The 24,192-nt window shown below is 37.8% G+C and overlaps 4 protein-coding genes across 15 annotated transcripts; 3 read left to right on the top strand and 1 right to left on the bottom strand.

The window, feature by feature from the left end:
* LOC18593190 (vacuolar cation/proton exchanger 5-like) lies at positions 1-3,909 on the top strand. 4 transcript variants are annotated; one of them, XM_018125246.2, is made up of 13 exons: positions 1-159; positions 965-1,054; positions 1,151-1,387; positions 1,479-1,546; positions 1,652-1,680; positions 1,813-2,003; positions 2,093-2,287; positions 2,381-2,518; positions 2,609-2,725; positions 2,800-2,853; positions 3,125-3,241; positions 3,444-3,538; positions 3,658-3,909. In XM_018125246.2, coding segments are annotated over exons 2-13 (1,287 nt in total). In that variant the 5' UTR covers positions 1-159; positions 965-1,009; the 3' UTR covers positions 3,659-3,909. The 4 variants fall into 4 exon arrangements, with proteins under 4 accessions (XP_017980735.2, XP_088663945.1, XP_088663946.1 ...); XM_088807819.1 differs by having other exon boundaries at positions 1,148-1,387; XM_088807820.1 differs by having other exon boundaries at positions 1,148-1,387; positions 3,649-3,909.
* Positions 3,910-5,083: 1,174 nt separating this feature from the next.
* LOC18593189 (vacuolar cation/proton exchanger 5-like) lies at positions 5,084-10,237 on the top strand. 4 transcript variants are annotated; one of them, XR_001928880.2, is made up of 14 exons: positions 5,084-5,473; positions 5,905-6,057; positions 6,223-6,486; positions 6,565-6,632; positions 6,728-6,756; positions 7,242-7,438; positions 7,521-7,733; positions 7,848-7,988; positions 8,461-8,577; positions 8,648-8,701; positions 9,334-9,450; positions 9,633-9,729; positions 9,854-9,971; positions 10,096-10,237. XR_001928880.2 is itself a non-coding variant. In XM_088808323.1 (14 exons), exons 3-14 carry the CDS (start codon positions 6,016-6,018, stop codon positions 9,877-9,879), a joined length of 1,365 nt encoding a protein of 454 aa, XP_088664449.1. In that variant the 5' UTR covers positions 5,084-5,473; positions 5,680-5,726; positions 5,905-6,015; the 3' UTR covers positions 9,880-10,237. The 4 variants fall into 4 exon arrangements, 3 of the variants coding, with proteins under 3 accessions (XP_088664449.1, XP_017980644.2, XP_017980645.2); XM_088808323.1 differs by adding an exon at positions 5,680-5,726 and having other exon boundaries at positions 9,854-10,237; XM_018125155.2 differs by having other exon boundaries at positions 9,854-10,237.
* Positions 10,238-11,065: 828 nt separating this feature from the next.
* AAP7 (amino acid permease 7) lies at positions 11,066-18,225 on the top strand. Of its 6 annotated transcripts, none has more exons than XM_007020286.3 (9): positions 14,506-15,038; positions 15,166-15,275; positions 15,371-15,662; positions 15,773-15,997; positions 16,146-16,239; positions 16,477-16,691; positions 16,965-17,098; positions 17,204-17,431; positions 17,545-18,225. In XM_007020286.3, the coding sequence occupies exons 3-9, from the start codon at positions 15,593-15,595 to the stop codon at positions 17,944-17,946; spliced, it is 1,368 nt and encodes a 455-aa protein (XP_007020348.3). In that variant the 5' UTR covers positions 14,506-15,038; positions 15,166-15,275; positions 15,371-15,592; the 3' UTR covers positions 17,947-18,225. The 6 variants fall into 6 exon arrangements, with proteins under 6 accessions (XP_007020349.2, XP_017980224.1, XP_007020348.3 ...); XM_007020285.3 differs by having other exon boundaries at positions 15,359-15,662; XM_088808322.1 differs by lacking the exon at positions 14,506-15,038 and having other exon boundaries at positions 15,045-15,275.
* Positions 18,226-18,363: 138 nt separating this feature from the next.
* Positions 18,364-23,281, bottom strand: LOC18593187 (cell division control protein 48 homolog C-like). The gene is made up of 10 exons (XM_018124731.2): positions 22,093-23,281; positions 21,292-21,908; positions 20,898-21,050; positions 20,443-20,559; positions 20,182-20,286; positions 20,005-20,070; positions 19,823-19,887; positions 19,534-19,735; positions 18,906-19,037; positions 18,364-18,791 (listed from the first exon to the last, which is right to left on the bottom strand). The coding sequence occupies exons 1-10, from the start codon at positions 23,093-23,095 to the stop codon at positions 18,744-18,746; spliced, it is 2,508 nt and encodes an 835-aa protein (XP_017980220.2). The 5' UTR covers positions 23,096-23,281; the 3' UTR covers positions 18,364-18,743.
* Between the last annotated feature and the right edge of the window lie 911 nt (positions 23,282-24,192).

The following is a 24,192-nucleotide window of genomic DNA, read 5'->3' as shown; positions in this document are numbered from 1 at the left end:
TTCTCATATCTGAAGGAAAAAGCAAACCACCTTGAACCTTGGTGCATGCAGCAAGCAAGCTATTCTCGGTGGGACAGGGCAGTTTTACATGTGTTTAGTCCAATATCGTCAAGGTGTTCTTGTTCCAGCAGAAGGGTCTACGTTGATTCCTTTAGGAAGGTAAAAACATAAATCTGACAAGCAGGTTTGGTTTCATGTTTCATGTGGCAAAGTTGATCTACGCGTTCCATGCAAATGCTACGTTCTGCGCGGCCATTGGCCAATGCGGCTGCTGGTTTTGCTTTGCTACGGTAGTCTGTTCTTTCATAATTGTATATACTACATGACCAAGACTGCTACTTTAGATCTGCCTTTCCAAAAAAAAAGACTGCTGTTTTACCACTTTGGCTTTTGCATATGGGTTGACTAAGTCAGCAAGGTAAGGGTAATGGGTGGATCATTTTAGGGAGTGATTTGAGTTTGAGTTTGAGCAGGAGTAGGAGTGATGGTAGGAAACGTGTGGCTTGCAATTTGTGCACTTGAAAAGGAAGTTGTCAAAAATGACAAAAAAAAAAAAAGAAAAACAATTGTTCTTCGTGCTTTGATTGTGTTAATCTTATACTGTTTGCTTTTACATGCATGCTTTTTGATTGCTTGGAGTTAATTTATTCCTTTAAGATTGCATTTCGAGAGGATTGATTTGATGTTGTCGAATACCTTTCCATTGAAGAATTAGTAACTACAGTTCCGAAGCTTGGTTTTAATTCCTTTACTAGATTTGAAATATCATTGGATTATCTTCGGCATATTTGCTATGTTTTTGGTTATGTTCGATGAGTTTCTTTTGAAAGTTAGTCGTGATGATCTGCGTTAGATCGTGAGTGATGATTTTATATATTCAAAAATGAAAAAGTTAGACATTGATGAGAACTGAAAAACCATGAAACTGAAGCGAATGAATGAGGGGTGCTCCTTTAATCAACAGGGATAGGGAACTAATCCTGGTATTATTAAATTTAAACACAAGAAGATGGATTACAAGCTGCAAATATTTGGGGTCAAATCCCACCTTGAAGTAAGTATTTTAGTGCAGAAAACAATACACAGTCTGCAGTTTGAGTTGCTGAGGTGGTGTTGGTTTCTAATTTCTGGTTCATGCGTGATGTAGCAGATGCAATCACTAGATGACAGGTCCACGCATGAGGTTGATGACAACCTGGGAAGGGATGCTCGACATTCTGTTAATGCTGTAGATCAACAAGAATCATTTTCTGTTAGTTTGCCAGATGGTGGTAGAGGTAGAGGCGTGTACAAGAGTATAAAAACTGTAGTTCTGTCAAAGAAATTCAACTTGCTGATTCCCTTTGGGCCTCTAGCAATCGTCGTCCAGAAAACGACTGGTCAGAATGTAAGTTTTTATATGTATCATACACTTTTCTTTGTTGATAGAGTGGTACGGTAATGTGCATGCCATTGATATTTGCTGAATTGGATCACAGGGTTGGGTCTTTATTTTTGGCTTATTGGGTATAATGCCTTTGGCTGAGCGTTTAGGTTATACTACAGAGTAAGGATTCTGATGTTCTTTCCCTGTAAATTACTCTTTTCCGATTTCAGAAAAGGTTGTTTGGTTTAGAAGCTAACATTGAATTTTTGTTTGCTCTCATTGAAGGCAGTTGGCTTTTTACAGTGGACCTACAGGTATTGTTTATTTGTTCTACAGGATCTCACATCAATATCAGTGCTTGTTGCAGAAACATCCACATCTAGTTTCTGGCCAACTTCAGTTTGTTCCTTAAGTATTAGTTGATATTTTGAGATGAAAATTTGCAGTCGGGGGTCTTCTAAATGCTGCATTCGGGAATGCAACAGAGCTGATTATATCAATCTATGCACTGAGAACTGGAAAGATACATGTTGTTCAGCTTGCATTGCGTGGCTCACTTCTGTCAAACCTGTTGTTTGTTCTGGAATGTGCATTCTTCTTTGGTGGGATTGTTAGAAAGGAGCAGGTTTTCAGCAAGGTTAATATATTGCCATTTCTTTCTGATTTTCTTTCAGTTCCTTTGTTTACTTTTTATTCATCCAAACGCTAAGCTAAACTTGCATGCAGCCGACAGCTGTTGTCAATTCAGGACTGCTGTTGATGGCGGTCATGGACCTACTGCTCCCAGCATTCCTCCATAGCACACACAAGGAAGTGCATTTGGGGATATCAGAGTTGGCTCTCTCAAGATTTAGTGGTTGTATCATGCTTCCAGCCTATATTGCCTATATCGTTTTCCAGTTAAAGAATCTAAATGATCTGGTGATCCATCATCCCTAGTGTTAATTTTCTCTTTTCTCTTCCATTCTTTTGACATAGTATTAGTTAGAGGTTTGACAAATGGTATGAAATCAGGAAGAAAGTCAGAATGGAGACAACTTAGATGATGATGAAGAAGCCCCAGAGATCTCTAAATGGGAATCAGTGATCTGGCTTGCATTTATGGCAGCTGCGATCTCTATCCTTTCGGAGTATCTGGTTGATGCCATAGAGGTAATATATGCTGATCACCTTTTCTTAAAATATTTTGTAGATCTTTCTTCCAAGACAGATGACCTTTGTCTTGATTGCTGGTTTTTGCAGGAAGCATCTCTGGCTTGGGGTGTACCGGTCGCTTTTATTACTGTTATCTTGCTTCCCATAGGTGGGAACACCGCAGCAGTTACAACCGCAGTCATGTTTGCCATGAAAAACAAACTTGTGAGGGATTTTTCTTTCCATTTCTGAAAATTTTTGCAGCTTATCGTTTCCAGTTTAATTGAATTTCTCTGCAGGATGTGTCTTTGGGAGTAGCAATAGGGTCATCAACGCAGATTTCCATGCTTTGGGTAGGTGATTTTCATCTCACAAAAGTTCCTTTGTGAACGTGTAGTTTGCGTTCAGAAGTCAAACAACAGTGTTGTTTCTTTCTGATGTATCAGGAAATGATCAAAGATGCCCCTCTACCATAGCCTTTAGTAGCTCATACAGGGAACTTGGGTTGTTCCCATGTTGCATCGTTTGAATGCTTGATCATTTATCTTGTTTTAACTGCAAATCTGCTGTTGTTGTTCTTTTTGCCTAGCATGTATCTGAAATTTGCATTATTGTTTACCACAGATTCCCTTGTTAGTTGTTATCGGATGGATATTTGAGCGCCCGGTGGACTTAAACTTTCAACTTTTCAAGACAGCAACTCTGGTCATGACTGTTCTATTTGTAGCCTTCTTGATGCAGGTATGTATGTCAAGAGCCCAACTGGAAAAAGTAATAAGAATAAATAAAAAGATGTACTAACTCTGAAGAGAGAAGACTGCAGCTCTAGTCTAGAATATGGTAAAATCAAAGGGATAGTCAGAGAAGAGGTCTATCAATGTTTCTCCATCACTCTTTCTTCTGTTAAATATGTAATTCAACCTACACCATGTGTTGTTTCCAGGAAGGAACTGCCAATTACTTCAAGGGACTAATGCTTCTTTTCAGCTATCTGATAGTGTCTGCAAGTTACTTTGTACATGAAGACCCTTCCTCCTGGTTAGCCACTTTGTCCGCCTGATATGATTCTCTCCTTTTCTGGGTTTGCCTTCATAGCTGCTGCCTGCCATTGTTTAAGCCATGCTTCATACTAATCGAACCGCTCATAGATTTTGCAGATGATAAGCAACCAACAACAGGATCGATTGAAGCTGTGGTATTACTTAGGAGTAGAATTCTAAACCTACAAGAAGAAAGAGGTGATGGATTATTATGCTACTATCATTCATCACACATGTTAGCTAGCATAACGAGTAGTGCTCCTCTTTACGGGAGCCGAGGTCTATTCTCTGTTCTCTTAAGACTTCTCCAGATGTATATGGAAAATCTTATCTGTATATAGGAATGTAAGAAAAATCTTCTGTCTTTAATGTATGTAGTATAAGATAAGTCGATCAGAAAAATCTTCTGTCTTTAATGTATGTAGTATAAGATAAGTCGATCAGAATTCACAAAAATCTGTTAAAACTTGAAGTAATTTGAGAATCAAAGTGTAGCAGATCAGTGAAGACCTGTCCAGGAAAGTAGTCGCAAGAACAACAAACCAGAGGGCTGTTAGATGACTTGGGATGGGAAGCTGGTGGCTGCCCTGCTAATCTCTTTCCATGGACAGACAAAAATCCCTGTTGCATTATTTCTGTCTGCTTTTCTTTAGCAACTAGGGAAGGTTTGCTACTTAGGGAAAACATTGATTCTAGACTTGATGTTTCGGCAAAGAACCAATTTAACTGCATCGTAATAGTAATCGTAATGGTAATCTAATAGAATCTCACTGATTTTATCTTGTACGATTGCTATTATTGTGTTGACAGCAAATAACTTACTATGCCCTGCAGTCCGGTGACTGTTTCAGATCAACAGAAATAAAACTTGGTGCATTCATTGCATGGAACTTTTCATAAAGCTTTACAAACGTAGCAAGAACATGACCTTTGTTTACATATTTTTTCTTCAAATTCATAAAGGTTCAATCAAATGAAAACAGCAGATTGTGAAAGAAAATGACAACAATGAATTGACATGTAGGTGTACGTGCTTGTTTTTTCCAAGTGCCCGCCTGCATCAGCCAGCAAGCCTGGCTTATTTTCTCCCACTATCTGTACATGTACCGTGCAATGGGTTTAATCCAATAGTGTTACAGATACGATGAAGAAGCCTGTTTGACCGTTCAAAAACCAAAATATTCTAACCAAAAAGGGGTGGGCAGCAGGAATAATGAATGAATGAAGGACAAGGAAAGTCGTAAGAAGCAAAAGACAAAACAATGAATGAATAATGGTGTGATTGATTAATGATTAATGAATTGAAAATGGCGTCCACGAAGCTTAGCACAAATCAAAGCAGGCCGAGCGAAAGTTCCTGGAAGGGGAGCAGAAAGTGGGAACAGCTACACCACTCCCTCCAAACCCAAACCCAAACCCGAAGATATTTTAAAAACAGGCTAAAAAGGGCAAATGGATCTCCTTTTCAGACATTTTCTATTTTGTTTTACATTTTTTTATTAGTGAAAAAAGATTAAATATTACTTACTAATATTAAAAATAGGAATAGGGTCAGGAACGACACATGGATTTTTACCTTTCTTGTCCAATCTAAATCTATTGTTAGTGAAGGTTCAACTCAATTCTGTCTTTGCCCCATCTCCCCTTTATCACATTATTATTTTTTTTCTTTGTTTTTTCAATCTTAAATCTACGGAGAAAAGGGGTACCAAAAGTTACTAAACTACAAATACCGACCAAACTGTGCTTAAAATCTAGAATCTGGTCTAATTCGTACGGTCGCCTTGGCCCTTGGGTTTCTGTTTTTTTCTTACCAAAAGAAAAAAAAAGACCATTTTTTTTCTTTTCGGTCAAGAAAAGTATTGAATTTTTTTGGTTTCTGGGGGTTTCTGATTGATACCCTTGTGAGGGCTTGCAAAGATTTGCAATAAAGGTTAGTTCTTTCTCAGATCCGTTGACGTTAGAGGTCTTCTGTTGGTTTACCCTGTTGGTGTTTCTGTTTCTGGGATTGTTTCTTAGGTGTTGGCATTGATATTTGATGCAATTCCTGCACTTGAAGAAAAAGAAGATAGAAAGTTTCTTTCTTTATTTCGTTTTATGCGTTTGATTGTCTGGAATTGAATCCTTTAATATTTTCAGGGATTGATTTGATGCTGTATGTTTCTGTTAGATGCATATAAGGCTTGGTAATCGAAATCTCAAGTTTGATTTTATTATAGTATGAATTGATATACAAGTATAGTAGGGGAATGAAAGATGAGATCTTGATTTGGAATTGTATTACTTTATTGCGATTTCTGGTTATGTTAAGCATACTTGCTAATATTATACTTTTTTTTTGGGTTATTTTTGCACAAATTTCAGTTGTGCTTATGATATTTAGACCTTGAGGAATTTAGAAACCAAGCGCATGATTTTGTGATGCTTTTTATGTTAATGGCTGTGGAGAACTCATTGCTCTTTTGATACGTGAAGATGGATTACAAGCTGCAAATGGGGGTCGTATCCCACCTTGAAGTACGCAATTCTTCGTTTTTAATACTTTACCCTTGTCCATTCTCTTGTAGCACTCTTTTTGTTTTTCTTCACCCTTCTTTTGGTTGGGGGAATATGCATTTTGAGTTGCTAATTCTTTTGAGTGTATTGTAGTCTGCATTTCTAATGAAAAGATGCTTACTCTAGCAGATGGGATCACTAGATCATAGTTCAATGGATGATCTCGATGATGAGTGCCTCTATAACCCGGAAATGGATGCTCGGAAGGCACATTCTACTGATTCAATTGAACAAGTATCACTTTCTAGTAGTTTGCCTGTTGGTGGTAGGAAAACGATAAGGAATGGTGTCTATAAGAGCATAAAGACTGTAGTTTTCTCAAATAAACTCAACTTGCTCATGCCTTTTGGGCCTCTAGCTATCCTGGTTCATAAAACGACTGCTCATAATGTGAGTTCTATTTTTGAGCTCTTTCCTTGCTTGTGTACTTTTTTATATAAGTTGTTGAATTGCTGAGGTGGATTGCAGGGGTGGGTCTTCTTTCTAAGCTTACTAGGTATAACACCTTTGGCAGAGCGTTTGGGTTATGCTACTGAGTAAGGATTCATGTTCTTTCATTGAATTTGCTCTTTTGATGCTACCGGTTGTTCTGTTGGCACCTAACATTACTTTTTCATTTGATTGAATTCAGGCAGTTAGCTTTCTTCACTGGACCTACAGGTATTTTTTTTTTAAAAAAAAAATTATTCTTATGGATTTTTTGTTATTATCTGGATTTGGCAACTAGTTTTGTTGATTTTAAATTGCTTGCCGAAGTGCCTTCAGAGTCTGTCTTGTTAGCACCATTTGGCAATGCTCATTTTGACCTCCTACTCCTCCCTTTTATTTCATGGGAGATGGTGGTGGTATGCCAACTTGATCAGAGGACGGTTTTGGTCAGTGATCCAAAGCTCAGATCTTCCAAACACCCTCCCTCCATTTCCTGAGATTTTTGTTATTTTCCTCATTAGCCATTGGGTGCTTCTTTCATTTTAAGCTTTTACTATTGACCTAACCGACACTAGCACGTCTTACATTATCTCTAGGCTTGCCTCTGAAATATATGTATTTAGTCTCTGGCATAAATCAGCTTCAATATCTTCTGTCTATTAGCTATTTACAAATTTTATGTCAGTAATGGTCTTTAATATTGAAATGAATTGCAGTTGGTGGTCTTCTAAATGCTACATTTGGGAATGCAACAGAACTGATTATTTCAATTTATGCACTGAAAATTGGAATGATACGTGTTGTTCAGCTGTCATTGTTGGGCTCAATTTTGTCAAACATGCTGCTTGTTCTTGGATGTGCATTCTTTTGTGGTGGGCTTGTACATCATAGAAAGGAACAGGTTTTTAGCAAGGTAATGATATTAGCATATTGGCAGATTTTATTTCTGCTATTTTTTCTTATTTGATTGCTCTAATCTGAACTAGTGCCTTCAGGCCACAGCTGTTGTCAATTCAGGACTGCTGTTAATGGCAGTCATGGGCCTACTCTTCCCAGCAGTCCTCCACTCCACACACACAGAACGGCATGATGGGAAGTCAGAGTTGGCTCTTTCAAGATTTAGCAGTTGTATTATGCTTCTAGCCTATGCTGCCTACCTAGTTTTCCAGTTAAAGAGTCAAAAAGATCTCTACGTCCCTATTGATGAGGTTGGTTATATTGTTATTGTTATCTTTTGAATATAACAAGTGTTTGTCTTGTTTTTCCGTCTCCAATCATTTTTTGTAGAATAATCAGTGGTCTGGCAAATGGTGTGATATCAGGAAGGAAGTCAGAATGAGGAGCAGTCAGATGATGATGATGATGAAGCTCCTGAGATCTCGAAATGGGAATCAATTATTTGGCTTGCAATCATGACTGCTTGGATCTCTATCCTATCAGATTATTTGGTTGACACCATACAGGTAACATTTGGTTCTTAATCTTTCCTCTTCTTAGGGATAGCTTAAAATATTTGAGATCATCAGTCACTCAAAGAAACAACTTTTTAAATTCGGAGCCACTACCAAATTAATCAGTGCATGTTACATTGTCCACTGGTGTTAAAATACTGGTGTCATGATATGCATCCACTGGTGTCATTTTTAGGAGCAAATGGTTGGTAGGGTGGGTCTGAATCTGCACAAGGAATGGATTTCCCTTAGATTTGATGCATACTTTAGGGATATAGTTAAACCAATCTGAACATGGATCCCTGATTTAAATAGCATGTAAAATTGGTGAAGGTCTGCATCTGCTGTTGTTAGTAGCAGATGTTATTAGTTAGCAAGTTTTCAAGATTTGCTTCTTTTTTTTTTAAATTATATTCTTAAGGGTATATGCCAATTGATTTTGTATGATACATGATCATTCTCTTGTCTGATTGTTCTTTCTCAGGGGGCATCTGAGGCATGGGATGTGCCAATTGCCTTTATTAGTGTTATCTTGCTCCCCATTATTGGGAATGCTGCAGAGCATGCAAGTGCTATTATGTTTGCCATGAAAGACAAGCTTGTAAGTGATTCTCTGAACTTTCATTGTATAAAATCTATATATCTTGCTAATTAATTAAATTTCTTTGCAGGACATATCCTTGGGAGTGGCAATAGGGTCATCAACTCAGATTTCCATGTTTGGGGTAGGTGCTGTACATTGGATGTGCCCATTTTGTATTGCTGATATTACACTATGTCATACACTTCCTAATGTCAGGATTTGTTGGAATTACTTTTTGACTTTATTCTTCAATTGCCTTAGTAGTCAGCACCAAGTACTGAAGCACATATTCCGTTCATATAATATGTGGTCTCTTAGTTAGGGGTGACTCATTATTGTCAATTATTTAGCAATTTCCACTCATTATATATGACCAGTGCAAAGTTTAATTTGTTTATAATTATCAAGATCTTACCAGAGATGCCCCTGGCTGTTGCTCATGTAACGGATTTGATCATGTCTTTGTTTAATACCAAAACCTACCAAGTTATGTTGGCCGATACTTTTGAAGATTTCCATGTTTCTTCTTTGCCATGAATAGTTGCAACTTGTTGGCTTTGGTAGCAAATAGGCAGATTCTTTGATTGAAATTGCAAAAAGCTGGTGATGATGCTTGGCTGCAATGTGTCATTCTATTTCTGTTTGCTTGATTGGAGCTTCTGACATTTTATTCTTTCTTTTTTCTTTTTTTTTATGGTTAATGTGTTAGTATTGTTAATGTGTTAGTATTGTTAATTTGTTTGTTTTGCCTTGGTTATCTTGTTGAATCTGCAGATTCCCTTTTGTGTGGTTATTGGGTGGATGATGGGGTGTAAAATGGACTTGAACTTCCAGCTTTTTGAGACAGCAACCCTGTTCATAACTGTTATAGTTGTAGCCTTCTTTCTGCAGGTTGGTATATCAAGAACTTAGGAAAAGAATGCTTTCTACTCTAGTAATGGGTATTGTAATCAAGAATGAAAGCAATCTTGAAAAATGCAAAAGAAAAAGAAAATGCAACTCGGAAGACTAGTTTAGCTGGAAGGCAGTGGGAAGTAAATGAAGTTTAACTCTTTTTTTGTCTTTGTCTGCAGGAGGGAACATCTAACTACTTCAAAGGATTAATGCTTATTCTTTGCTATCTGATAGTAGCTGCAAGTTTCTTTGTACACGAAGATCCTTTATCAACTGGTCAGTTCTTCCATTTAACTGCTCCAAATCTCTCTTTTGGTTTCTCTTTCATGGCTGTTATTGTTTTGGTATATAGTACGGACTTTCTTGTAGTTACTGTACTGTAATTGATTCAATGTTACAGGCGAAAGCAAGCGACCAAAAACGTAATCAATGAAACAATCGAGAAATTAAGGGGTGGAATTTTGAACCTAGAGAGAGAAAGGCGGTGGATTCCAAAGAAGTTCGTCCCACATGCTGCTGTAAATACCTTTGTTCACAGAATATTCCATTTTTTTCCAGTTGCTTATGCTTGTTCACTTAATATTATTGAACGAGTGTCTTGCTCATTATGTTCTTCTGCATTTGATGCCAACATCTGCGCAGATGGCGAATTAGAGACTACGTATACCGTAGGAAGAAGGATTCTTTGAATTTTGATCTTATGTAATTCGAATTCTTTTGAACAGCCTTCCCTTTGCTTCACTGCGGAATTGCTTGTAATGAAATCCTTGGTTTTAATTTTCTAGCACTTTTGTATACTGCAGAAGGATTCATAGCCAGGAATTGAACCCTCCATTGATCTTAACTAGAATGGCATTGAGATATGAATCTACTGCCTATAATATGGATGAAAATTGTTAAAACTTTTTCAATTTGTGCAGAAACCAACAGGTGACTTAAAACACTGCCTCTCCTGTCAAAAATGTATAACTTTCATGTCAAACACCAGTGGCTTTCTTTCTGCTGAGGATATTCATGAGAATTTGAGGTTAATGTAAAACCAAAATGCAAACTAAGCTCTTATAATGAAGGAAAAAAAAAGGTAAACTAACTTGATGAATGAACCAAATATCTCATGGACCAAGCCCAATTTTAACCCAAACTTGATTCAACCGCAGGGCAAGGGCTCAAAAAGTTAAGGTTTGGACCCAAAGTCGCCTTTGCCTGCCCAACACCCACAGAGCCAATCACACAACTTTAACACTTATGTATTTCTTATGTATTTAAGGCAAATTTTGTCATATAAATTGATGCAACAAAAAGGGAAAAACAAAAAAAGGAAAAAGCAAATGACAAATCAGTCTGACTTTCTTTCTCAATCTGTATAAGACTAGTAGACATGTGAAGGGACTATCATACAGGAGCTGGACTGACTGCTTGAGTAGTTGAGTTAATTGACATTTTACTTGACAATGACAGAAATATATATATATAATATATATATGTGATGTTCATAGTGTTCAAACATCTAAGGTGGCTTGGATTGCTGATCTTGTCAAACTAAAAAATCTGGTCTCACTAACCTTACCAAACCTTCAACATGTCTGACATTTCTTCACTTAATTGATATAGTTTGAGGTTCAATGAGATAAAAGGAACTTTTGAGCAATCATCATATCCGGATGATTCGATGTACATCGTATTACTTATATCAACTGCCTATAACCACCTTGCTTTAGCCTGTCAGTCTGCCTTTTCTCTCGTTAACTTCTCTTTCCTTTCATTCTCGAGCATTTCTGTTCGAAAAGACAGTTCTTGGTTGAATAAGAAACATGGGGGAAGAAGGAGAAGACAACCAGTCTCCATTGCTGGCAAGTTCTTCCTCAAGCACTGAGGTATCAGCATGGCCTGTCGAAAGAACAGGTATTCTTTAACTGATGACCCTTTTCTTTCTTCCTTCCTTTCTTTTCCTGGTGACTCTTAAGGATATACAGTCCATTGCTTTCATGTCTCCAATTTGTATTGGAAAACATTGCAAGGAGATAGAAAACATGAGACCCTTTTGATTTGTTTTCTGATCAATCATATCATCTTTTGTTCTGCCACTTTAACTGCTGTCGTCTTTCAAGGAGAAAGGGTTTTTTCTTTATTCAAGTTACTGTGATTTCAGCCAAAAAAGGGAAAAATGCTTAATGTACGAAACCGTTAGTTGATTCTGCAAATGTGTTTTTAGTTAGTTGCTTGAATGGTAGTTGCAGTTTGAAAGAGAGATATTTGAGTTTTCCAAACACGCAAGTATCAAGTTAGATAGTAACCTTTGATAATGACATAAGCTGCCCTACCATATTTCAAACATTACAGCATTACAAGTTTAGTACAAGTCATCATCGTTGTCATGAATTTTCACTCACTGCTTCCAGTATTGGGATGTTGTCTTATAGCATATGGTTCGTCATTCATGAACAAGTAAGTCTACATAATAGTAATTAGAGAACTGAACCTTTTCCATCTGTCTTGTACATGCATGTCTTTTTTTGTACATCTGGTAATAGACTTCTAGAGGGGCAGGCATGTACAATGCCCATATACATGATGATTACTGCAGCTTGAACCTGTGAGAATTGAATATGATAATAAAGAAAAAAAAAAGGCTTAAGAATTGACTGCTAACTTTGTGGCAATTACAAAGAACCAGATTTTGGTACAATCTGCCTAATCTTCTTTTTATTACTATTAGTTTGTGGTGGAAAAACTGCCCAAATTTGCCTAGTTAAGAGTAGGCAGATTTTCAACTACTTCATTTGGATCTTTCATAAAGCAATCAATGATTCCAGTTCCCATAGTTCTAGCTCTTGCCCATGCCTAATCTACTTTGGGTTTTGGCTAACCATTTGAATTATACATAATAAATACACTTTGTTTATCTTTTTCCATATTCTGGGGCTAAATTTTTTTAATTTACTTTTGACATCTTCTGAAGGGACTCTTTGGACTGCAACAGCACACGTCATAACAGGAGTGATAGGGGCAGGAGTTCTATCTCTTGCGTGGAGCACTGCTCAGCTAGGATGGATTGCAGGCCCCATGTCCATGCTTGTCTTTGCAGGCATAACCCTTGTTTCTACCAACCTCCTATGTGACTGCTACATGTATCCTGACCCTGAACATGGTCCCATCAGAATCAAATCTTACATGGATGCTGTCAAATTGTATTTGGGTAAGCAAAAAAAGCAGTGGTTTCACGTTTTCCCCCTACTTTTTTTTACCTTTACCTTGTTTCACCATCAGTTTTGACGCACACCTTGCACTTTAACTCTACTCTATTTGGCCCAGTTTGTTATTATTTAAAGAAATATAAAGTGTGACAGACGATTAGTGTAAGGAATCTGCACGTAGAGAGCCCTATGATTTGTATTTTTTGCTCAATAGCCGCTTGATTTGTGACCTGTAAACATTGCTCAAATCATGCTAGATACTACTATTACACTAGTCTATATATAAGACAAGATTGCTTCTTGCGCTAAACTTCATTACTTTGACTACTCTTGCAAGTTTGTGGGGGTCTGATGCAAGAAATATTTCTTTTTATGCTCTTTTTATACTGTTCACTTGTTCCGTCTGCATTCTTTTTCTGTGGTATTTGTCTGTTTGATACAAGCCAATATTCTCTGATTCGTTTGTTTAGAATAAGATGAATATATATATATATATATCGACATGTTTTAGATTAATATATATCGGTAATGGAGTAGATAGAATATATGTTAAATAGTGAAGCAAAATAACAAATGCTTTACTCCACATCTCGACCAGTGCCATTTGTGATTTATAGTGGTTAAGCATTCATGGTTTCTGTCTTCTTCTACATTGAAAGGTTGATGGGTTTTTTTTCCAACTTCGAGTACTTTTGGTGAATATATACATGTATGAAGGAAAAAGTAATGGAAAAGAAACATTATGCATGCAGGAGAGAAGAGCCACAAAGTGTGTGGAGTAATTGCACAAGAGAGCTTGTATGGGAATGCACTCGCCTATATCATCACCTCTGCTTCTAGCATCAAGTATGATCTAAATTTCTTACTCTTTTTCTCTCTTTAATTACTTTGATTGAATCAGAAGAGTATACAGATCCATCATTCATGTAGGTGTGGATATATGGCTTCTTCTTCTTAATCTTGGTTTTTGTTTTTTCTCTTTAAAAGAAAAGAGAAAAAAAAAAGAGTTTCTGTCAATATCTAGATCAGGCTGAAATCAAGCACCAAACCATGAAAACTTTGTACAATGGTCCATTCTTTCATTTCTAGTGGGCTCAAATCAGCAGCTCAAGTGGAGCCATGATAAATTTTTCATTTTTGGAGTTTTCTTCTTGGACCAAAACCATCAAGCAATTTGTATTCAAGGACCCTTTTGAAAACTTTGGCCCTTTTGATTGAATTATTAGTTATTACGATGCATAGGACAGGACAGACAGCAGAAATTGCAACTAGTGTGGGAATTGGGCAATCATGGGGCCTTTTCTAACTTCTATATCAACTTTTGTTTACCTCACCCACCTGCTCAGCAAATTCGGCAGAATTTGTCCGTTGACACCTTTAGCAATTCTAGCATGAGCATGACCAGACTTTTCTTTCTTTCTTCCTCTCTTTTCATATGAAACATCTTAGTATTACTTTGATAAGTAGTTCCCCATTCATCATAGGGGATTCAGGGATATCCCATCAAAAGGAAATGTAACAAATGCAAAAGCAGTGAATATATCTGTTCTTGTTTCACAGTCAATAAGGCCTCCGGAGCCCCATCTGCACAAGAATGGGAGAGGATGTTTTAGATAAGGACCTGCTGTTGTTAATTAATGCAAAGCAAGGGGAACATTAATCTGTGGGGTATTTTTAGAAAGATCATTAAATGCTTTTTCGCATATCTGTTTCTGGTTTCTGTGAAGCAGAATGTGAGTACAACCATGAGGAAGAGATTCCCTTCTCACATGATTGCATGTTGTCGGATTACGTGGTCTCCTTTCATTGTCTCTCATTTTCAGCTTAAATACGACAGCCACAGGCAACAACTAGGATGACTAATCTCGTCTAGGCTTTCGACATAGCTTTTTACCCCTCCAACAAACCTTTGCCATGAATTCTAAGCTTGTTGCCTGCTGGAATCAAAGTTCTCAATGTTTCAACTGAAACGAAAGGTAGTAAGGGAACAAGTGAAAGTTACCAGTACTAAGAACGAAAGATCCCGAAGAAAGGTAGGTGGTGATGGAGCGATTATCGATTAAGAGTGGCACCTAAAGTTTCATGGAAACTAAGCTGATCTTGATTTAGATCCTTGTTTTTCACTTTAACTAACCGCCCACCTACCTCTGCTTCCCAATCCTAAGATTCTAAAGCTATGTTGTGGCTCATATACGATCAATAAATTGTAATAGGAACAGTGAGAGGAACTGCAACAAGAATGACAACCCATTACTTAATTACGTATGTGGGAGGGCAAGAACTAATCAGTTAGGCAAACTAGCTTAAGACCACACAAAATATTTTCTGCTAGTGAAGCAGTTACTACACATAGGTTCAAGGTCAAGGCTCATCTCTTCCAGCCTCTAGCTGGTAAGATTATTGTGTTTTTGGGTGTCGATTAACTTACACTCTCTTGCATCTCATTTTTTAATTTCTTACCACAATTTCTGAGAATTCACCGTCTACATATGAGGTCCTTTCACTTTGTGGTTTGCAGAGTGAGGAGTGAGCCCAGGGAGTAAGAGAGAGGACCCAGAGTGAAAGCAAAGAAACGTTTATCTTGAATTGTCCAAGTAGCCCATGTCATCATATGATCAAGAACGATAGGTGAGTAGGAAAAACTTTTAAGATTTGAAAGTTCCCCTTCCACTTTTCTTACAATTGCTTCAAGCAGTTGCTAAATTGGGCAGTGTTTATATAAGCTGGATCTTGTCGTCTATATTGAAGAAACCGCCTCATGAGTGACGCTCATTGAAGTGTTTTTCCGTGATCAAATAACTTACTCAAATCAAGGAGTCAAACAAAAGACGGAGGGGTTGTGAATCCATTTGAGAGAGACAAGTAACAGATAGTACTCCATAGACAGCTTTTTTAAGGGCTTGTGCTTCATTAATATTCCACCGCCTACTTTGAACTGGAATACAATGGCAGTTCAGCATTTCCTCGAGCTTAGTAATGGCGGCTGTGACGAAGATGGTCATCCAGCAAGAACTGGTAATGGCGCTCTCACGACTACTGCGTTTCATTTAGTACTATTGATGCTTTTCTTTTCGTCCAACCTTTGAAATTAATCTTTCGGTGTGTGTGGGAACTCGATTCATCAGGAACCTTGTGGAGTTGCGTTGCTCACATAATCACTGCTGTCATCGGCTCTGGAGTTCTGTCCCTGGCATGGAGTACTTCACAGCTAGGATGGATAGCAGGGCCTACTGCCCTGCTCATTTTTGCTACTATGACCTATGTTTCCGCCTTCCTTCTTTCTGATTGTTATCGGTCCAACGATGGAACACGAAACAAGTCTTACATGGATGCTGTTAGACTGTATCTCGGTAGTTAAAAGCAAAACTTTCACTCTTCTTTCTTCTTGTTAAAATCCCTCTCTAGTTTCCATGATAGGAACTCTGATCGAGTGAAGTGCTTTTATCCTTTTAGTAGGTATCATCCTGTGAAGTCTGATATGGTTAACTGATAGTTCAGGTAGAAAACGGACATGGTTGTGTGCTTTGCTTCAAAACTTGAGCCTGTACGGGACTGATATTGCTTATGTAATTACAACTTCAACCTGTATGAGGTACTTGGTGAATCCCTTATACCCCATCATATATCATCGTATTATCAGCTCTTTGCAGTGAAAAGTGTAGATTTTGTATTTAGTATTTAAGAAATCCTGAGGTCGACACAACTCTATCTTTTCTCCTTTTTCCCTACTTTTCTTTACTGTTAATTTGTAATGGCTTCAGATTGATAAGGAATAAGGATCCTGAAGATTAATGGTTTTATGTTTATTTTTCATTTTGGCCTAATACAGAGCAATTCAGAAATCAAACTGTTACCACAGAGAAGGGCATAATGCTCCATGTTCATATGGAGATACTCCCTATATGCTGCTGTTTGGAGCTGTTCAGGTTGTAATGTCACAGATACCAGATTTCCACAACATGGAATGGCTTTCAGTGGTTGCTGCAATCATGTCTTTTACTTACTCTTTCATAGGATTTGGACTTGGGTTTGCACAAGTGATAGGTACAGCTGTGAATTTGCACTCAAATTTCCTCATTTCTGTTACTTATTCAAACCTACTGATGCCCCATCAGACATTCCAATCTCATATTTCTATTACTGATTGAGACCTGAGAAGAAATTGGTAAATTATCTATCTGTATGGCACTAATATAACTATCTGACTTAGTCAAAACAACAAACAAAAATCTATAACTCAAAAGTTATATTTTATTTTTGATATCCTGAGTTTATCAGACAATAGAACTCATTTAAGACTTATGTTTCCAATGGCAGAAAATGGAGAGATTAAGGGGAGTATAACTGGAGTGCCTGCTGCTAGTATTGCTGATAAACTATGGTTATCATTCCAGGCACTTGGAGACATTGCTTTTGCCTACCCATATTCAATCATTCTTCTAGAAATACAGGTATGGCTTCATTTCTTTCAAAAAACAAGAAATTTTCACCATTCAAGCAGAAACCACTCTCGTACCTGGGATGTTAAACTGAATCATAGAATTGTTTGAATGAAGGATACTTTGAGGTCACCTCCACCAGAGAACAAGACCATGAAAAAGGCCTCAATGATTTCAATCTTTGTAACAACCTTCTTCTACCTCTGTTGTGGATGCTTCGGATATGCTGCCTTTGGCAACAACACACCTGGAAATCTCTTGACAGGATTTGGATTTTACGAGCCTTACTGGCTCATTGATTTTGCTAATGCTTGCATTGTTCTTCACCTGGTGGGAGGATATCAGGTACTTGTGCATGCTAGATTGCAATTCCTTAAATCTTGGAACATATCTCGCAGTGTTAATGGGATTGATACTGTTGCTTACAATCATTTTTCACCTCCTGTTTTTCCTGTCAGATTTACAGTCAGCCAGTGTTTGCATTTGTGGAGAGATGGTTTACTGAGAAGTTCCCAGGCAGTGGATTTGTGAATAAGTTCTATACATTCAAACTCCCATTGTTGCCTACGTTTCAGATTAATCTTTTCAAGATATGCTTTCGAACAGCCTATGTTGCATCCACGACTATTCTTGCAATGATCTTCCCATACTTCAACCAGGTTTTAGGAGTGCTCGGGGCATTGAACTTTTGGCCCTTGGCTATATATTTTCCAGTGGAAATGTACTTTGTGCAGAAGAAAATTCAACCCTGGACCAGAAAATGGATCGTTCTTAGGAGTTTCAGCTCTGTTTGCTTGCTTGTGACAATAGTAGGCTTGATAGGGTCGATTCAAGGGCTTATTAGTGCAAAATTAGGATAGCAGTTCACTGCAATCACTTCATGACCATAGAGGAAAACTATACATATTATGTCTGCTGGAAAATTTAGGTTTATTGCTTGGTTTTTATAGAGCAAATGAATTTCATGAACTCCAAGCTTGATATTGGATTATACAGACATATCGAGCTTTTCAAAATAGAGCTAAATCTACAGATGTATCAAGTTCATCATACAGCAGAAAAGAATGCCACATTCAGCAGTCAATTTGCCTTTAAACTTCTTGATTGATTCAAAGGAAAAAGGGAAGTTGAAAGATAAAGTTTATCAAGTATTTGACTTATTGGTTGATGCATGAACCCCTTACTTAAAGAGCAAAGGTCGAATCCCCTTCTCTCAATTATTAAAAATAAAAACACAAAAGCTAAAGTTTATATCCCCTTCTCTCAATTATTAAAAATAAAAACACAAAAGCTAAAGTTTATATCTTGGTACGTATAATTCGTCATGGTTTTACATTCAAAAGGGTGAACTAATACAATAAGTCCCTTCGCATTTCTTAAAAGGGGTAAATACATGTTTCTCCGCTGTATTTTCTGCAAACTACTTCCACCACTAACAAAATCATAATGTGCCGGCACAAAATTCCTTTCCCTCATGAAGAGTTCCCATCAAAACTCGTATATTAGGCCAAAAAAAAAACATATAAACAGAGTACAGTTGAACAATTCACATCCATCCATCTTAATGTTGAGAATAACTTCTTTGCTATCCGATTCTCAGTATCAGACATCAATAACAGCTCCTGCTAATGGTATAACAAAGGGTATTTGTCTCTTCTCAAGCTGCTTTAAAGCTCTCTGACAATACCTGGTAGAACTGTTTTTGCTGTTCCCAGATGATCAAGATATTAAAATAGGTTAATTACAGAATTACCAAGTGAATGCTATCAAGAATCTTTTCATCAGAAGCCATAATTGCGTGAGTGAAGATAAAATATACCTTATCGGAGACTGAGGGTGAGATTTTACTCAATGCTCGTTCAAAATGGAACGTCTTGATTGTCAATGAAGTCTCTGAGATCCCAGTTGATGTGAGTTTCTCTTCCAAAGCAGCCATTGCAGCTTCATTCATCTGAATGTTTTCAAGCCCAATTTGATTAAAGTTTTACAATTTTGTTTCAGGATTATGGTTTAAGTTCTTATAGAAGTACAATGTGCATAAGACACTTAGTTCAAGTCTAGAATTGTGAAACAGGTCAGGGGTTTTTTTTGCAGAGTGTTTTACATTCTGGGCTAGCCTTAACATGTCTTGTGTTTAATGAGGAAGCATCAAAAGGGTAAATTAGTCTTTCAGGAAAAACCAGTCCCTACATAGTACATAATTTCTAGGACTTTAATGTAGAACAAGGCTTCTATGTATACATGGCTAATTGACTACTGCTGAAGGGGAAAAAAAACAAGAACGAAAGAAGGAAATTCTGTTAGTTGTTTCCTAATGGCAGTTAATGGAAATTGATCTCCAAGAATAGTGATGAAGCAATGCAGCAAAACCAGCCCCCACAAAAGGTTTCAGAAGATGTTTTCAATTGTTAACTTCACTCAAGCAAAAAAATAAAATGCTGGCATACCAGTGCAGAAAGATCAGCCCCACTTAAATTTTCACAAGCCTCCATACGTCCAAGGGCACTCAAATCGACACTGGCATCTATTGGCTTCTTCCTAGCAAGAGCTTTCAAGATCAACCCACGTTCATCTGGATTGGGGAGAGGGACATAGAGAAGTTTGCCAAACCTACCAGGCCGTAAGACAGCACGATCCATAACCTCAGGTCTGCCAAAACAAATGCCAAAGCCAAACTGAGTAAAGAAAAGATAAGGGGTGATCCCTGTTCAAAAAATGGAAAACAACAGATTCTACCTATTAGTGGCACCAATAACATATACACCACGCCGCTGATCTGCACCATCTAACTCTATGAGTAACTGCAATTATGATCGATGCTTCCATGTCATTCTTTGCAATTTGAAAATTTGTAATACGGAAAAGATAAAAAGGTGATCATGAGTTCATTTAGAGATTGCCATTACAGATTATCTAACCTGGTTCAGAAGTCGCTCAACAACCCATCCCCCCTCTTTTCCACGCTTTGTGGTCAAAGCATCCACCTACACATTATCAGAAAGGCCTTAAAAATATCAAATCTCAAGATATTAGGAGTAGTAATAGTTTCTCCAGAATTCTTTCATTTAGAAATGGAAAAATAGAGGACCATAGACCTCATCAAAAAAAAGTATGCATGGTGAACACGTCCTAGCACGGCTGAATAACGTCCGAACTGCCAGCTCACTTTCTCCAACATATTTATTCAAAAGTTCAGGGCCCTGATCAGCAAATGCACTCATGATCATTAGATTTCAATGTAACACAAACATAGGAAAATTAGCTTACAGAATTAAAGTACCAGTTAACATCATCTTTAACAAACAAAATGTGAACAAGAAATCGAAAACAAGTGGAAATATATGCTGTAGACTGACCTTGATGTGAATGAAATTGGCTCCAGCCTCATTAGCGACAGCCTTTGCAATCAAAGTTTTACCACAGCCTGGTGGTCCATAAAGCAAAAATCCTGTCTCCAAGTCCACTCCAAATTCCTGACATTGTGAATAATTCAAAGATTTGAGAAGCGAATTTACTATAGCAATCTGACTGACAAAGTAGATATGGGCCTAGATTATAGTTGCGCTGAGACTGCAAGTCAACCAAAATGGAGACCATGTAAGACATGTTCCAGACATTCTATCCAATTTTTCCATGGTTGCCTTCCTTTCATTTACCATGTTAAGAAGGCTAATCCTACTCCTTTTAAATCATTTCAATGTTCAATGTCTATTAGTACCTCTTTTTTGAACAGGATATATATATATATATATGTGTGTGTGTGTGTGAGAGAGAGAGAGAGAATAAAGAGGTAGTAACTATCTATAATTACCGCATAATCCTCTGGAAATTTTATGCGCCTAACTATGTAACGGTCGAACTCCTGCCTTAGGAATTCAAGACCACCAACATCTTCCCACTTAACATTAGGAATTGTAGAGAATCCCTCTCTTCTTGATGAGGGTTGAACCATTTTAGCTGCTTCCTGCAGGTAAAACATTTTTCCATTTCTTTATTAAAAAGAGGAAAAACAAAAGGGCATGACCAAATTAAGCAAATACATTAACAAAAGGGCATAAGTTTCATATAAAACCTTCCAATGTAAAAGAATTACTTCTGCATAACAGATACAGAAATACACCACCTTAGTTTCAAACTATTATAAAAGCATCAAGTGTAACTCTATAGTTCATTAGAACTCTATAAAGAGGTTTAGCTTTAATTACCTCAAAATCAGCCATAGTGATGGTGAGCTTTTCCATCTCCTCGGGCAACCAAGGCTGCCTCCACCACTCATCAGCTTGTTCCTCATCTATAGATTCTCTAGAAAACTCATGCTTTCTTTGGTCTATAATCCTCTTCATGGCAAGATTACCAGCCTTGTTAGCCAAGGCAGCCAAATCTGCTCCAACAAACCCTGGTGTTGCCCTAGCTATTTTCAAAAGATCGAAAGAGCCTTCAAGTCTAAGATTACGTGTAAGCACAGAAAGGATCTCATGCCTGGCAATTTCATCCGGAACACCAAGAACAATCTCACGATCAAATCGTCCAGGCCGCCGTAGTGCAGGGTCAACAGCATCAGGTCTATTGGTAGCTCCAATTACAAGGACATAACCTGGTTTGGAATCAGAGCTCTCCAAATTTGACTCTTTATCGTTTGGTTGCACAAGTCTATGAGACTCATCCATACAGGTCATTAACTGAGTGACAATCCGGCGCTCCATCTCCCTCTGCAGATTTTCTCTTTTAGATGCAATAGCATCAATCTCATCAATAAATACAATTGATGGGGCAGTCCTGTATGCTTTTGAGAAGAGTTCCCTGATATTTTCTTCCGATGCACCTGAGAAATTAAAAATGAAGCTATATACTATTAGCAAATACATTGCCTTGGCAAAAGCTTCCCGTCATGATTAACGAAGTAATATCATTTATCCAAACTCTATGCAACAACTCCAAGAATCGTGCTCAGCCTAATTATCATATTCAACAAGGAAAGGTATAGAAAGAAATCAGAAGATGAATACCTGAGACACCAGAAACCACCTCGGGAGCCGAAATTTTATAGAAAGGAACACCAGTCTCATTGGCAATGGCATGGGCCAATTTGGTCTTGCCGCAGCCAGGCGGCCCATGGAGCAAAATGCCAGCCATTGGCCTGACTCCCAACCACCGTGGCAAATGTGGGTGGTAAAGAGGCACAATGACTTCCATCTTCAACTCCTCCAACACTCCTCCCATCCCACCCAAATCCCTGAACCTTGGCCCCTCTTTCCCTTTCACCTCCACACCATCAGCAGCAGCAGCGCCTACAGAAGCTGAAACCTTTGTTTCCTCTTTCAATTCAGCACTCACTTTGTTCGCATTGGTCATATCAATCTTATTCCTAAGCTTATTAGATGCAACCTCCATTTCGATATTCTTTTCTTCAAGCTTCCATTTTGAGCTGTTGCATTGAGTGTAACCTTGTCGCAGCATTGATTTCATTAAATCAAATTTGGGCTCCTCTTTTTGGCCATAAATGGCATCTTCCGAAGTTGAAACTGCCCCATCTTCTTCTTCTTCAGATGAAGAGGATGACTCCGAGTCTGACTCGGAGTCGGACTGGTGCTGACTCTGTCTCCTTTGAAGGTGCAAATCCTCCATACGCTGTAACCTTCCTTCAGTCTCATCGGTTCTCCTGGGTTTCTTCCAAGAACGCGAGGGAGGAGGAGGAGAAGAAGAAGAAGAAGGTGCAACGGCATGTTCATCACGTCCATCATCATCAAACTTGAAATCAGAAACGGAAAGAGAGGACTTTTGGGTGTTTTTGGAACAAGGGTGCAGAGCTTGCAAGGCCTGTCGGACATTCCTGGTTAAAGGTTGTCGCTTGATGCGTCTGTAATCAGGGTAGTTAGTTTGAAGGTGCTCCACCATTTCATCGACGGTGGAGCGAGCGTTGTGCTGGCACGACTGGATTCGACGGAGGAGAATCCTTTGGTTAAGCACAGAGTAGGAGGGGGACCTTCCGCCTCCTAATCTTCTTCCCATCCTTTATCTTTCTCTTCAAAAAAAGAACGAAAAGCGCCGCCGATAACTCCTCCTCCCAAACGAAGCCTACCGCCTTCTTATTCTTCTTCTTCACAGGAGAAGGGAGGAGGCGAGGGAAAGAGGGAGTTAGAAAGATAAACGAGAGCAGGGCCAGGCGGCTGGCGAGGGTTTTCCCGGGAAAAAAAAAAAAAGAAAAACAGAACAACCACCGGGAACAGCCCAGTGACATTTATACAAGCCCAAGCCCAACTCTGCCTAAAAAACAAACCGAGATCAAGGCCCAACGGATAAAAGGTTAGGGCAAAAGAGCCCAAAGCAGCCTTAAACTCTCCCATCTAGCAGGACAGTTGCCCACTTACCATGTCTGGATTTTGCCAGAGCTTTTCTATATTATTTTTTTTAGAAAAAAATAATTAATTATATTTAAATAAGAAACCAAAAATTGATGGTCCTGTTCAGAAATAAAAAAAAATAATAATTAATCATATTTAGATAAGAAACAAAAGAAACGTTTGGACTGATGCAATGTCGGTAAGAAAGCGAAAGAAATGCTCGGAATGCTCCAAATGAATCAAACAAATCAAATTACACGTGTTCATTTTAATAATTCTTGCAAACGACAAAGAAACACTTAACGATTGATTTACACGTGTTCATTTTAAAAGCATTGACTTTGACCGCAAAAGATTTCCGTTTTAAAAGAATTTGTCAATTGTTAAATTTATATTTTGATCAAACCTGAACAAAAAAAGTAATACAGCTAGACATTCAATATTTTTATTTTATTTTTATTTAAATTTAAAATATTAAATATAAAATTATCATTACATACTATATACAAGATTTAATATAATGATTAAATATATAAATAAAAAATAGAAGATGAAAAAAAAAAGCTTTATCTCCTTTAATTTCACAATGAGTGGTTTTGTTTTTCTGGGTCGAAACTCGCAAACTCCTGTTCGTAAATCTTGTCAAAAAATGAATCGTGTTTTAGTTGTGAGTTAAAGAGAAAGTGTAAAGTAAAAAATAAAAAGAAGAAAAAGAAAGAAAAGGATGAGGAGAAATTTAAAAATTAAGAAAATATTGAGTAAAAT

This window comes from Theobroma cacao, chromosome 7 (genome assembly GCF_053813885.1).
Source record: "Theobroma cacao isolate CCN51 chromosome 7, ASM5381388v1, whole genome shotgun sequence".
NCBI lineage: Eukaryota > Viridiplantae > Streptophyta > Magnoliopsida > Malvales > Malvaceae > Theobroma > Theobroma cacao.
Note: the sequence above shows the minus strand (reverse complement) of the source record. Positions and strands in the feature narration are given on the sequence as shown.